The sequence below is a fragment of the Netta rufina genome (assembly GCF_964035555.1).
Source record: "Netta rufina genome assembly, chromosome: 3".
In the NCBI taxonomy this organism is placed as follows: Eukaryota; Metazoa; Chordata; class Aves; order Anseriformes; family Anatidae; genus Netta; species Netta rufina.
In genome coordinates, this window is record NC_140125.1 from 95,577,955 (window position 1) to 95,593,550 (window position 15,596).

Below are 15,596 nucleotides of genomic sequence, written 5' to 3' on the forward strand. Positions count from 1 at the left end.
GCTTATGGGGCTTTGATCCTTTCTTAGCCCTCTTACATAGAGTTAATTATACAATGAAATGTAAAACGTATGTAAACAAACTTGGAAATCATTCATGATACACCGTTGGGGTTAGATTTTCAAAAGCATTCAACTCACATCTCAAAAGAGATAGGTTTATATTTACAGTTTCCTTCAGAATTTCATCCTTTGTTTGGTGTCTAAGATAATCAGACACCAGTGTGTTAGTCTGCAAAAACATATTCGGCATGTTTTAATTTGGTATATTAGGACTTAGGACCATCTTGCCAATTTGACAACAGCGCCCATGAATCTTCAACATCCAGATATTTCATTTTTTGCCAAACTTGCATAGACCTACAGCTAGTCTGTTTGGCTGCTATTTAGTTAGGGCCAGTATTTCTATTATAATCAGCACTCAATATGAGTCTTATTTAAAACTCACACCTTTAATTTAATCAACAAGTAGGTGTCTGGATTATTAGCTGTTCTGAAATCTGACTGTATGTGTAGGTGACTAATGGGTTCAGGAACACTATTGTAAAGTTAGCTTTAAATCTGTTGTAAACTTGATATTTAGCTATTTACCTGTAACACATATCTTCGCAATGAGTAGGTAGGATATGAAAAATGAATAAATGAAAAAAAAAAAAAAAAATGTGGCTAAAGAAAGCAAACGCTAAAAACTCTATCATATTTTGCATCCTCTACAACTCGGCAAGCAGTCTGAGAGATCACATTTTGCCAGTTTAGTTTCACTTACTGTTGTTGTAAATTAAATTTGGGCTTCACTCGTGAAATTCTGGACTCCTTCAGGAAATAAAAATGTTGGATGATCTCCAAGGAGGTAATGAAAGTTGGAGGCATATGTGGTTTGTGGTTGTACTCCATCAGAGTGTGGTTGTGTCAGAGCTCCTGAACTAAGCAGGGGCTGTATGTACTAATTACAGCCTAAATTTCCTGAGACGACTGGCTGCATCGTAATTTTAAGCTCCCACTATGATCACTGGGGAAAGACAACTTTCTCTAGACTTTGCCTGAGATGAAAATTGAATACAGAGGAAGCCACCTCTCTCCACTGATTGTGTGTAAAGTCTGTGGTGACAGTGTGCATCATAAAAGTCCTGCATGTAGTGCAGGTAATGATGGCTACTAAATTATTAAGTCAGTTACATGTTTGATGTGCTGAAATATTTGGCGATGGTTTGTTCTATGATACTGCACATACTATGCAGTCACACAGGAAAGCAAGTAACAGAAAGCCAGCCTTGCCTCTGTGCTGCTATATATTTTACCAGATGCTGGATTCAGGCAGAAATCAGAGATTTTAGAAATGTTTTGGTACATTCTTGTACATCAATGAATAAGTAGAGGATTATTTTTTTTTTTTTTAAATGAGAATTTGCTCCTGTTTTGAGCCAAATCTAAACATTCAGTGTATAAATATTTACATGGTCCAGTTTTACTTTAAGCTTTGTCATTGCCTTTGAAAAACTGCTACTGGCAGCTCCTTTTGAAAGACCCGTAAATGATACTAAAATTCATATATGTTGATAGCGGCTGTACACACACCTGAGAAAGTCTGAAATATTGAACTGCAGTTGCTTGGTATTTACAGCCTCATATTTACGATTGTTTTTGGTAATGTTCACAGATGAATTGATTTTGTTTATTGCAAATATTGCTTTATTCTTAAACTGTGTTTCTTCTTGTTTCAGAATGGAGAGGTAGGCTCAATCCTAAACTGCTCAAACTAAGTTTAAGGTAGTATATGACTTTATATAACTTACTATACTAGGGAATATACTGTTTGTTTTGAAAAATGGACAGAGGTTTGCTAAGCTTAAAAATGCTGGATTTCCATTAATTGAGCTCTCAATGGCAAATTCAAAATCAGTTTTGTGTAGAAGCCCACATTTATTAGAATAAATGGCCTGTTTTTTTTTTTTTTTTTCCCAGTTCAATTGAATTGCTCTTATTTTCAGGGCTGGATGCCGTTGCAAAGTGAACAGTCAGGTTCCTGGATGATGCGAATGGGAGCTCCCTGAAAGGGAGCTGGTTTGAAGGCTTAGTATGATAGGTCCCCTAGCCACCCTGGTTACACCATTCCTGCTTGGTACCATTATGAAGGAAATATGAATTTGCATTTTAAACAATCATTTGACCCTAAGAGAGAATTCTATTCAGAGACCATTTAAAAAAGTCTGCATTACTGTAGAAAATCTGAAAAAAGATGTTCTAGAACATGTGTTTGATAATAAATACAAAATCTGTTCTTTCATAGCTTGGATTCCCGTATTTATGCCTTTCCACATCTCTAAGAACTAGGTCAAAGAGAATTCACTGAATCTAACCTGAATCTAATCTTATAAATTGAGTACAGATGCACCTAAATTTTGGGTGCCTAGCCGTGGTCAAATGAATTTGATCTAGTAACTCTCCCTTTGCCTGCCTTAGTAAAACACTGGGGTTTCATGTGAACTCAGTGGTGGGAAGTAGATACCTCAAATGATCTGTCCAGGTTTAGTGTTTACTGCTGTTTGTATAGGGAGCGTGGTTTGAAGGAGTTCACTGAACTCTCCAAACTAGATGATAGATACCTGTGGGGTTACTGGTCGGAATCAGTGGCAGCAGACAGACCTCACCTCTCCTCAAGTACCATAATGGCTGGGGCATATGCCCACGAGGTGGGAGACATGGGCTTTATGCTCTTTTCAGGCTTGTTACACGATAACATGCAGTAAGATGTGGTCACTATGCTCTACATATTATTTATTAATTATTTTTAAAAAACTTTTATTAAATAGTTACATTTAATAATTGTTCACAGTTCAAAGGATGGTTATTGGTTAGTTGAGGAGAACAGATTTGCATGTTGCCAGATTGAAAATTACCAAGCTATTTGACAAAAGATTTGTGGAGGAGCAAATAGAATTTCAGGTACCAACTCAGTATTAGTACTTACTTTTTTATTTATTTTTCTTCTCTGTTAAATGGTGAATTCATGCATGCAAAGTAGTTGTAAGGCAGTGTTCAGGTGAGCAGAAGTTCCAGCTGAACAAAAGAGTGAAAGTTAGGACCTATGCAACCTAAGGAAAACCAGCCTCCTATAATGTTATGATATGTTTGTTCAACGCTTTTGGCATGTGTTTTGATGGTTGGTTTCACTCTTGGTAGTGCATGAATGGCCCTAGTGATGTAGGCTCCACGCCTGCCCCCTGCATATGCCCTCCAGGGAAACAAGGACCTCCAGGCCCCAAAGTAAGTTTCCATTCTTTCTTCTTGAGTATACCCTACTTTATTTTATTTCTTGACGTTTTATGTTGACTATCCATGGTCAATCAGGTTAAAAAAGTAGGGGACTAGTTCTGCTAGTTCTGGTTTCCACTGGATGAATATATTGATTAGGATCTGCAGGGCCAGGTTTGGGTGCCCTAGCTCCTGATAACACAAATATGTCTTTTACTTTTGAATAAAATGCTTGCAAGTTGTATTTTCTTGCCAATCTTCAGCATTGGCAAGAAATCTTGCACTTGATCACTTGCATGATCTTGCACTGTCAATTGTTTGAGAATGAAATAGTTTGCTAATAGGATAGTCTTTAATGGAGAATTTTCTTCTTTCTTTAAGAATAGACTAAATGCTTACTGGGAGAGTACGGAGAGTTCTACCTTAATTGTTCTGATTTTTATGACCTCTCATCAGTATCGGTGAAGGATTAAAATGCAAAATAGACTTGCGTTTCAGATGCCTAATGTGTCAGACTCAGATCACTAGTATTTTGCTGTAGTACCTTCCCCAGTTACTGTGCTAAATAGTGCTGTTCCCAGTTCCTAGCTTTGCTTAAAGGTTAGACAAGAAGTCCCTGAAATGCATATCTTTCATTAAGCAAATGATTGAAAGAAAATACTCTCATCACATAAGGGACAATAGTCTGTTGCAGCTACCTCCAGTTAAAGGGCATTTTCCTATAATGACAAAGGTTTCTGATCAGGGAATTGGAAACCATGTGATGGAGATGATTATTTTTTAATGTAATAGATTTTTTGTGTTTTTTACCCTTTCCTTCTTCTTTAGCATATTAAAGAAAAAAGAGATAGAAGGAAGTACTTATCATCCTGTACATCCTGTAAAGCATGAAAGAGTATGATATGTCAGAACTAAGGTGACATGCAATCTTCCAATTGCATTGCAGTATGATATTTGTTTTAAGATAATACAGTTAACATGATGGTGCCTAACCCAAAAGACTGCAGAAAGAGTGAAAAGACAGCCAGTTTAAAATCTATAGGATATCTCAGTTACAGTACATATCAACTTTTGAATCTTATAAATGATATATACAAATCAACAATATACATATCAACTTTGAAATCTTATAAATTTAAACTTAATTTATGTGTTTGTGATTTTAACAGAGTACAATAAAATTAATTAAAAAAATAAAATACAAATAACATTTAAAATTTTTTAAGCTAAGGGCATAACATTGCATAGTTTAGAAAGTATATTTGAAAGCGATTTATTTTCTCTTAGATCTCAAACATGGACTCTTTAATTTGGACAATAATAACTGCAAAGAACCTACTATTAATTTATAAAATGATAACTGTTACTGTTTGTGGTTTTTCTAAATAGACATTGTTCTATGTCCTTTCCCATTTAGTTGAGCATTACATTTCTGTGGTTTATTTGTGAAAAGATGTTTTTTCACAATCACACTGAAAACCAATTTCCTATTTATAGGAAATTTTCCTATTTATTCCCTGTTTATAACAGTTCTGCAGTGGTAGCTGACCTGGTCTGTTGGTGGATCAGACTGAAGAAATGCTTAAAGTGCATGCTTAAAGCTTCTGCAGAAATAAAATATTTTTATGGCTGAAGTCTTAGCATATTTTTCTGGGTCCAAATTAAGTCAAGATCAAGTCTGTTAGTAAAATAAATAGAGAACTGAAATATACTAAGAGGATATACTGAGTAGGGAGATATGCTTTTGCTCTTCTACAGTCAACTTGGTCCCTGAGAAACTGTTTTCTTTTCCCTTACTATGGTCATGGCAGAGGTTATCAAAATAATTGCAAAGGCCTTATAAGAAGAAATCTAAATATATATATATATTTATAGACAGCAGTAATTGTGTGGAGAAGAGTTTGTTATTTACCAGGTTTTAATCTTGGCTCATGCCTTTCCATGCTTTTGCTTTAAGAACTAGGCTCAGCCAAATCTTTGTGGTACAGGGGAGAGTTTTCCTCCCAGTAGAAATGCCGGAATAACAAGGTTTTAATAGAGATTAGACGAAATCTTTTTTCTTTTTTTCTTTGCCTGTTGCTGGCAATTTTGAAAAGCTTGAAGGCATATGAGGTTACGGGTCAAGCCTGCACTGTAATAGTGAGTGTGGGCTTTCTTCTACAAGTTGTGAACCAGAAGTTAGGAAGAATTTTCCCAGGGAGGGCTTACAAGATCAGTTCCCTTTTGCTGTAGGAATTACTCCTCAATAGCAGGTATCTGGACTTGCAGCCACTGTTTTATGGGATGTGTTAGTGTTAAGGTTTCTCTCTGCTAATTTTAAAATGCTTTTTCATGTCTTGTTTGTGTCAACATACTACTTCTCTGTAGGGTGATCCTGGGCAGCCTGGGAATCATGGTTATCCTGGTCAGCCTGGTCCAGATGGTAAGCCTGTGAGTACTAAAAACTTAGTCATATATTGCAAATGCAAAACTAGCAGGAGAAAATACATGTACCACTAATACCAGATTCTGAAATTTAGATGCTTTTGTCTCCATTCTATGAAACTCTGAATGTAACAAATCTATGAATACAATTCTATGAATTGCAGTATTTTTGTTTCAAGCTAAAATATAAATATGATGGTGTGAGGTAAGCACTGTTATAAAACAGAGAACAGGATGTCAGTTCCTGTTGGTCTTTGTATCAGTTTGCAACAGTTAACACCTTCTGACCTTCAAACTTTACTGCTTAGATTTTTTGCATGAGAAAGCAGTTTTCAGGGCAGCTAAAATCCTGTTGATTTTGTTTTAGAGATTGCTTCTCATGTTTAAGGTTTGTTCATTTAATTTCTTTTAGTGTGCCTCCTACAGAAGTAGTCAATCAAAATATGTAGATGTATGCATACAACGTAAAAATACCATTTGCAGTTCTACACATTATGTGTTAAAACACACCTAACAAAAAATATTGATATTTTTCTCTTGCCCTATTTTTACTTTATAAGCTGTCATTCCATTAGTATGGATAGTAAAGAATGGAAGAAAATAGATGAATAACACATGTAGTTAAAACAAAAATGCCAGGTTTTGCAGTGGCTGGTCTGGTCTTCATGATTAGCATTCTTATTGCAATCAAATCATATAAAAATTAATAAATAAAGATTTTCTAAGGTTTCATGAAAAAATACATTAGATCTTTGAATCTAATTGGAAGCCTCTCATATAGTGACAGCTGACCTGCTTTGTTGAGCAAGATTCTGTTAACAGCTGGCAGTCTCTGCAGTAGTACTCAAAAGCAGTAGTACTACTACTGGCCTTGCAGAGGGATTTGGATAGGTTGGAGAGCTGGGTGATCACCAACCACATGAAGTTCAATAAGAGCAAGTGCCGGGTCCTGCACCTGGGACGGGGAAACCCTGGCTGCACGTACAGACTGGGCGATGAGATGCTGGAGAGCAGCCTAGAAGAGAGGGATCTGGGGGTCGTGGTAGACAGCAAGTTGAATATGAGCCAGCAGTGTGCCCTGGCAGCCAGGAGGGCCAACCGTGTCCTGGGGTGCATCAAGCACGGCATCGCTAGTAGGTCAAGGGAGGTGATTGTCGCGCTCTACTCTGTGCTGGTGCGGCCTCACCTCGAGTACTGTGTGCAGTTCTGGGCACCACAGTATAAAAAGGACATGAAACTGTTGGAGAGTGTCCAGAGGAGGGCTAAGAAGATGGTGAAAGGCCTGGAGGGGAAGACGTACAAAGAACGGCTGAGGTCACTGGGCCTGTTCAGCCTGGAGAAGAGGAGGCTGAGGGGAGACCTCATCACAGTCTACAACTTCCTCATAAGGGGGTGTCGAGAGGCAGGAGACCTTTTCTCCATTAACACCAGTGACAGGACCCACGTGAACGGGGTTAAGCTGAGGCAGGGGAAATTTAGGCTTGACATCAGGAGGGGGTTCTTCACAGAGAGGGTGGTTGCACACTGGAACAGGCTCCCCAGGGAAGTGGTCACTGCACCGAGCCTGTCTGAATTTAAGAAGAGATTGGACTGTGCACTTAGTCACATGGTCTGAACTTTTGGGTAGACCTGTGCGGTGTCAAGAGTTGGTCTTGATGATCCTTAAGGGTCCCTTCCAACTCAGGATATTCTATGATTCTATGATTCTACTACTCAAAGCAGTAGTGTGTATGTGCTCTGGTGTGTTGAGAGAAGGCAGGCTAAAAGCTGGGAGACTCAACCAGTCATGTTTCTTTTCTCAGAATGTGGCCTTTGATATTAATTAGTATTAATTAGAAGGTAGTCATTAAAAAAAATAAATCAAGAAAAAGATAAAAGACATTATGAATAATTTACTTCTAAAAAGAGTATAATTTCTCTGCTGGATACTTGGGTATCAAAAGCAGGAAAAGAAAAGTAGCCCATAACTACAGATTATTAATTAATTGTAGCATTTCATTCTTATCGTGAGGACTAAATTTTATGGTTGAGTCTTTAGGTTGTAGTGTTATTTTGAAATCTCCCTGGTGAAGTAGAAGAAAAGGTAAGCATCATGTCTTGAAATCAGAAAACACAATTATGGAGCGGTCCCAACTGCTATCAGGAAAAAAATACAGAAAAATGTACCCCCAAAATTAAAAAATATAAATGGTTGAACAGACAAAAGCAGACAAAATCATTTATGAATTGAGAAGATAAAATCATTATGAAAGAAACATTGCATTATGGATGGGCTTGGATTAATAGTCTGTGGTTTTGGTTGAGATTTAGAAGGGATGTTACATTATCCTGAGCCATTTTAATACATGCTTGACAAACCAGAGAGACTTCAGGGAAGGACAACAAATGGCTATATTGGACCTTTAAACTTAGCTCTTTTTTAGTAATTTTTCTGGCCTGTGGAAAGATTGATTATGATATTTTAACTAAACCCAAGTCCTTTCCAAATCCGGCCTTGCTTTTCAATTCCAGCACCTGTTTTGTCTCAATAGCACTACCTGCCAACTTCAGTGGCTTAATAAAAACACCTAAGGTTCTATTTTTGTTAATTTTTAGTACTTGTCATGTATTTCATTTCTATGTCAACTAGAGGTGGAAACAGTGAGATGGGTACTTGGAAGTGTGTATGTTTTAAGGGCAATGAATTTACAAAGTTACAAAGAGAAAGCTCCATGGTACACATTATAAAAAGTTCATATTTCTCCTATTTTGTTGCTTAGTTACATCTTGGCCTTTTCTTAGGAACAGCAGATGGTTGACTTAGCGGTAGTGATTCCTTTTGGAAGTATAGTTAATTTGGGAGGAAAAAAATAGCCACTGAAAACAACAACAACAAAAAAAATGCAATTCTAAAAATTGAAATTTTTTCTATTTTAAAGTATCAGAATTCATATATTGAGACCTGGGAATGGTAGACCTAATGGTCTAGGAAAGCAGAGAGAACATGAATTTTTCAATAGTTCCACGAGTAAAGATCCTCATTTTTCCTGCTGCAAAATTTTTCCTTGTGCTTTTGTCTTAAACAGATTTTGATAACAATTACCTTCAAAGTTAAACTAGAACTTAAAAAAAGTTAAATTATCGTCTTCAGAGTTTAACTAAAAATACAGAGCACATTCTGAATTGAAATTGTTAGTGCTATAAAATACTACTTTTTCAGACAATCATGAAAATATAGGTTTTAAAATGGGAACAGATGGAAACTGAGCAGGGTAGTTATGATCTCATCAGAATAACCTTTTTATTCAGTTGATTATTGACAGTGCTTCAGTTTCTGAAGAGCATTCCCATTCCCATTCCCATTCCCATTCCCATTCCCATTCCCATTCCCATTCCCATTCCCATTCCCATTCCCATTCAAAAACAGGTATACAAACTGCATGAGCCCAGAGTTACATGGGGAGAGAAAGCATGCATCACAGTCATAGTGACTGCTAGAAGTAGAGTTGCAAGATGGATAAGCGTAGCAGAACTGTCTTTAATCCAGCTAACTCTGATGTTTTGAAAAATAAAATGATATTGTGTAAGTGTTAGTGAAGCCAGAATGGACTGGATATTGGTAGGGAACTGTCAGTTTCCATTCTCTCTTTTAAAAAATAGATTGATTTTATTTCTTAAGCATCCAGGCAGATGCCAACAGCATTGCTTTAGAAACAAGATTCTAGGACTTTTTCATAGTTTTATTAACCGGTTTTCAATTCAGTGCTATATATCTTCCCATAAGCAGTAAAATTTGTAACTGTGTGAATCAAAAAGGAGAAATAAATTGATGCTGTAGTCTTTCTGTAACGTTGTAATCTGGCAGTTATGTGTTCTTTTTTCTTTTTTTTTTTTTTCCTGCAAGTGAGTCATAACATGCATAGATGGGCATTCTCTGAACATAGAAAAGTTTAACAAAAGTACAAAAGTATCTCAGACAAAAGCTAAAAGCTATGCTAATGGGAGAAATTTTACCCTTTTGCTGCATTGAAGTTCATACGTTATGTGAAGTGCTTATAGTTAAATCCTATAGCTTTATTAATTTACTATTTTTTTTGAAAAATCAGCTGTAGCTTTTTGCACTTGTTCTTTGTAAGGACATAATTGCAAGCCTATTAGGTCATCTGCAGCTCTGGCCAGTACATTATTGTTCCTTACAGTACATTCTTGAGTGCTTTCCAGGCTAGCTTTTAGCTATGAACGAAAGAAGACCCTTTAGATACACTGTGTAGAAAAACATATCTCTCCCTCTGTCTTTTTTTTTCTCTGTTTTATTTATTTACTTGCTAATACTACTAGCTTTATTTGCTAATACTACTATTAGTTTATCTGTGCTGTCAGAGATTTTCCTTGTTTGAGATAACTTTGCTTGTATCAATCTTTTTTTTGGTGAATCTCCTTGGAGAACTGAAAAGCGAGCTCTTAATTCACACAGCACAATAGGCTTACAGGTAGTTGCGTACTCAGTGTTGTTTAATCAAATGGCTTTTGCATGAAAAGCTTTTCCTGGAAAGTCAATCTTTTTTGTTCCCAAAGCATATTTTTATGTTCTTCTCTAAAGTTATTCCAGTTTGCCTATCTGGTATTCATTTTCTTGGAACAGTATAACTGGTCAACAAAATGTTTCTTCCTGTGAGAAAGGTTTTAGGCATGCATTTGTATTACTATATGTAACTGATTTTTAAAGCCAAACATCAAAGAAAATTTAGTTTATTTTTCGTGGGCTGGCTAGATGGTTGTAACACTTACAGTTAGTTTTAGTCTGGAAAAATTCAGAACAATTCCCATGAAAATCTGCAATATTACCAGAAAATAATTGTTCACGTGGTATTACCAAGTAAAATTGTTTGAAATTGTTTGCTGTAATATTTGGGGGAGGTGAACATAAACATGACTCAATTTCAAGCATTCTTTTTTTTTTTTTTTTTAATGGTTTTGTCTAAAAGCTCTTTGTGTGTAGGGTTTTTTTTTCTTTAATCACCACCTCTGTTTATTTTCCATACTCTGATACATATAGAAAAGATCAAAGTAAATGGAGAAAAGCATAGCAGTGAAAAGCCTAATATGTAATAAAAACACATTTTAATTAAAAATTTTATTCACAACCTGAAATCATTAAATTGCCTCAACAAGAGAAATTGCACTGATAAATAAGCATAAGTGTAAGAATGGTGTTTGAATCTCAATTGGAACTCATTTTAATGGGCATTATTTGTCAGAAAGAAGCAGCTGGAGTAGTTGCTGGCTCTGAAAATGCTCAGCAGTCTGACTGCAATCACAAAACCATTTTTTATTCCAAAGGGTATGTTATACATCCTGGAGAAAAACTCAAGTTAAGAGGGAAAATAAATGAACAGAGTATATGCAGCAATCACTTGTGGTTAATAGAGGTGATAGGTTATCAGCCTGCTGAAAGAAATGAAAAAATACACTTATCTGTCAATTTTGAACTTTGAACCTCATGGCTGACAAATCTGGACGATTTTCTAGTATTCCATCTAGTTTCATTCATGAAAGTTTGGAATTGTTTACCATGTATCCATTACTATGTATCCATATTACAGTGTCCATAAGCAAGAAGCAGTTCAAAAATAATCTGGTGAGACTGACTTTACTGATTTATCTAGATGCAGTGTTCATACGGTATCAAAATTGTCACATAATAAGTAATTTCTGATCATTCCAATATTTCTTTTTAAAAACCTCTAGAAGATTGTTACAGCTGTAATGTGTAGAGTTCAATAGTATGTGGTGATCAACCAAGGACTGAATCTTTTACAATGAATTTAGTATAATGTCCATCTATTTCTACAGAACCCTTGGAAGAAAAGTGGGTAATAGTTTCATCAATGCATAGGATTACCTGTGCTGTTGGATGGTTTGTCTAGAGATTTAAGTTGATATAAATTCTACAGCTACTTTTCTCAGGAAACTTTCCCAAACATAGTCGATTAGTCTGCTGTAAAATGCTGCTCTCAATTCCAGAGAAATACATATTCCTTAGTAATACTGTGACCTTGTTACTGTTGGAGGAAATATGTTTGCTCTATTCTGACTAATACAGTCATGTAATGGCTTTATGGATATCTATGACTTTGAAATCAGAGTGATGCCTGCTGCTGACTTGTGTTACAGCTATGAATCAAACAGCTCTGTGCGTTTGTACAGACAAAAGTCGATCTGACTATGTTCAGCAGTGGCCAAACACAGATGATGGGGACAAACACCTAAGTGGCAAGCAGGAAGTTATACTTAGTACATCATCCCATTTTCCAGCAGTCTAAAGCTCGGGAACTTTCCAAGTCAGAATTTAAGATCTTGTTTCTAATAATCTTGATGAATTTTTTTTTCTCTATGGAGTTTGAGCCCATACAGATATTTATCGCACAACATCATGCTCAGTTAAAATATATTGCTACTGACTCAGAGTTATGAAAGCTGTGGCAGATAACAGAGTAGCCAGTTGAAGGAAGTGTAATAATGTGGAGAAAGAACTAAACAGGACAAAACAAAGCAAAATTAAAAAGACAATGAATGAGGCAATGAAAACTCTTTTCCCATAATAATGTTCACGTGATGACAGATCTTTGATCAGGAGTCACCAAAAAATTTATGTTGGAAAGTAAAAGCAGCATTTAGTTACCTTTGTGATCTAATGCTAGATCTGCCCTTCATTTTCATGCTTTGATAGAGACAAGACGACACTTGTTTTGATCCAAACAGGTCTGCTAGAGATGACCAACTGATGTGTGTGGGACAACCTGGGGATTAGGCGCAGCCAGCATGGGTTCATGAATGGCCTGACCAACCTCATTTCCTTCTATGACAGGGTGACCTGCCTGGTGGATGAGGGAAAGGCTGTTGATGTAGTCTACCTAGACTTCAGAAGAGTCTTTGACATGGTCTTCCAGAGTATTCTGGAGAAGGTGGCAGCTCATGGCTTGGACAAGTGCACTCTTTGGTGGGTTAAAAACTGGCTGGATGCTGAGCCCAGATAGTGGTAGTGAACAGAGTGAAATCCAGCTGGTGACCGGTCACCAGTGGTGCTCCCCAGGGGGGCAGTGTTGGGGCCCATCCTCTTTAATATCTTTATTGATGATTTGGATGAGGGAATTGAGTGCACCCTCAGTAAGTTTGCAGATGACACCAAGCTGGGGGGAAGTGTCAATCTGCCGGAGGGTAGGAAGGCCCTGCAGGGGAACCTGAACAGATGGGCAGAGGCCAATGGGATGAGGTTCAACATGGCTAAGTGCCGGGTCCTGCACTTAGGCCACAACAACCCCATGCAATGCTACAGGCTTGGGGGAGAGTGGCTCAAAAGCTGTGCAGAGGAAAAGGATCTGGGGCTGCTGATTGATGTTCACCTGAACATGAACTGGCAGTGTGCCCAGGTGGCCAAGAAGGCCAACGGCATCCTGGCTTGTATCAGGAATAGTGTAGCCAGTAGGACCAGGGAGGTGATCGTCTGGCTGTACTCTGCTCTGGTGAGGCCACACCTTGAGTACTGCGTTCAGTTTTGGGTCCCTCAGAGGAACAGGTAGCCCAGGGAAGTGGTGGAGTCACCATCTCTGGGGGTGTTCAAGGAAAGGTTGGACGTGGTGCTTAGGGATATGGTTGGTGACCATGGGTGACATTGGTGGTAGGTGGATGGGTGGACCAGATGATCTTGGAGGTCTTTTTCAACCTTTATGATTCAACATGTCCAGAGGGGAAGGAAAAGAGCAGCAGTAGGCAGATGAGTACAGGCAAAGAGGAGTGTTAGAGTAGGTTGTTTGGGGGGAGGAAAGGAAAAAAGCTCCTTGAGAAAAGAAGGATGAAGGACCTAAGGCAAAAAGTTTAGATGATAGACAGAGATTTCTCAGAGAAAGGATGAAACATTTCATTCAAATACATCAAGTTCTTTCTAACATTTCTGTAACCTCACAGGATTTCAGTTGCTGAAGGGATATTGCCAATGAGGAATAAGGTCATACCATGGCTGCTAATTTGAGTGTTGGCATGGTTGCGTTTGAATAGCTGTAGGACTTTCTCTCCTTTAACATGTAATCTATTTAATTAATAAGGTTTGAAAGCTTTTCTTGTAACACTTTAGATACCTGTTTTAAAAGTAGTAAAAATTTTCTGCAGAGACTTTCACAAGGGGTCTGCAGACCTCTCTGCTGGGATGTTTTCTGAACATGAAGTCAAAATTTTCTTTCACAAATGAATTCCATTATGATTAGTTACATCACCCTAAATAGTTCTGTTTACTTAGTGTTTACAGTCCTTAAATATCTTTAGACCATTACTTGATCCTTGGTTGATCCTTGCTTATTTCCTAGCCAAATGGAGCTTGTTTACTTCTTCCATGTCTTTCCCAAGTAGTCCTGTTGTAATCCCGTTATAACTTATGTTGTTCCATAACTCCAAAAGCTTTTCAGTAAGGAAGTGCACAGTGCAAATTGCATTGCCTTATCAGTTATTTTATTTTATTTTATTTTATTTTATTTTATTTTATTTTATTTATTTTATTTTATTTTTCTAATGTGATACACCCATACTGTCTAAACTTCTGTCCTTAGGCAGCCAAGTGCATTGAAGATGTACTTCAGACATTTACTCTTCTATTGCATTTAAAACATCTTTGGAAATAATGACTAATTTTGTCATATGCCCTTCTAGGTCATTTTTTTCCCTTACAAATAAGCCACCTTGATTTTCCCAGCAAGACTCTTATTTCACTGACAGTGTTGGTATTGCAAATTTGTCTGTGTCCTTTATTAAGTTCTTTGGCCTAAGTAATCTGCTCAGCTTTTCCCCTTAGAATTATTTATAAATTGCTGTCATGCCATTAAAGTATTAAAATGAATTTATGTATTTTTTTAATACCCAGCCATCTGGTACCTAAGGATCTTGGTATCTTGCTGTTTATCATTTTGCCTTTACAAGTTTTCAGGCACATTTAATTTATCAGTTCTGTTCCCGTTCACAACAGCTTGAGAGGGAGATTTCATGTGATCAGTTGCACTGGTGAAAAATAATGAGAACATAAAGTGCCGTGAATTAGTGCTGTTGCACAGCACTGATGAAACATTACAGGTGGAATTCAGTTTAACACACCTACATGTAGTGTTTACGTGTGTGCAGGGACACTCGGTGTCTAAATTCCTCTATTAATGGACAGATTTTTAACTACTATACCCTAGGAGGTAGGGGTTCTCGTGTCATAGGGCTGTCTTGCTTACAGCCGCTACTTCAAAAGAGTGAATGCCTTCCAAATATTTTGTGCCTCTTTCTTCTAGCACTGTGTAGGTGTCTAGGGAATACCAAAAGGCAGGAGATGCCTATGTTTAGGCCACAGAATTCAGAACTTAGTATTAAGTTCAGGGGTAGCAACAATAGCTTTCCACACCATTTTTTGAACTTCCGAGGAGTTTATGAGAGAAAACCAAGCCCAGACAAAAAGAATTCTATTTAGTGGCAAATGTGGTGTTTACACCTTATCTGAAGGTGAGTCTGCAGTTCTGAACTATCTCTGCAGTCAAATGAAAAGTGAACTTCCACCTCTGACCATCTAACAAAATGTCAGCTATGGCACAGCTGGTCTTGGAGCATACATATGTATGCTCCAAGACCAGCATACATACATTCTTCTGTTGAGAGCTTTGTGAGGAAGGAAGGCTTAATCTGACTTTACAGCAGAAAAATGTAGGTCTTAGCATATAGTTTGATGACCCGTACTACATTTGCCATTTAGAATATGTGTTTTTAAATCAGAGTGTTGTGAGTGACAAATAAGTGTGCAATTAGGTTAATGAAAGGGAACAAAAGGAGGCTATGCAAATTGTCAGTGATATAGGAACTCCTTCTCTCTGATAACTGGAAAAAGAAGTAGTAATGCAAAAGGACAATCATTTTTTATGAAA

General features: G+C 37.3%; 1 protein-coding gene across 2 annotated transcripts in view; it reads left to right on the plus strand.

The window, feature by feature from the left end:
- COL21A1 (collagen type XXI alpha 1 chain) overlaps positions 1–15,596 on the plus strand; it is a gene marked incomplete at both ends in the record, with an annotated part of 85,124 nt that overhangs the window by 13,192 nt on the left and 56,336 nt on the right. The window contains 3 exons of one of the 2 annotated variants that reach the window (XM_084285245.1): positions 1,719–1,727; positions 3,178–3,261; positions 5,617–5,679. In XM_084285245.1, the coding sequence (XP_084141371.1) occupies positions 1,719–1,727; positions 3,178–3,261; positions 5,617–5,679 (156 nt within the window). The remainder of the gene's footprint in view (positions 1–1,718; positions 1,728–3,177; positions 3,262–5,616; positions 5,680–15,596) is intronic. The other variant, XM_084285244.1, reaches the window with a different exon arrangement.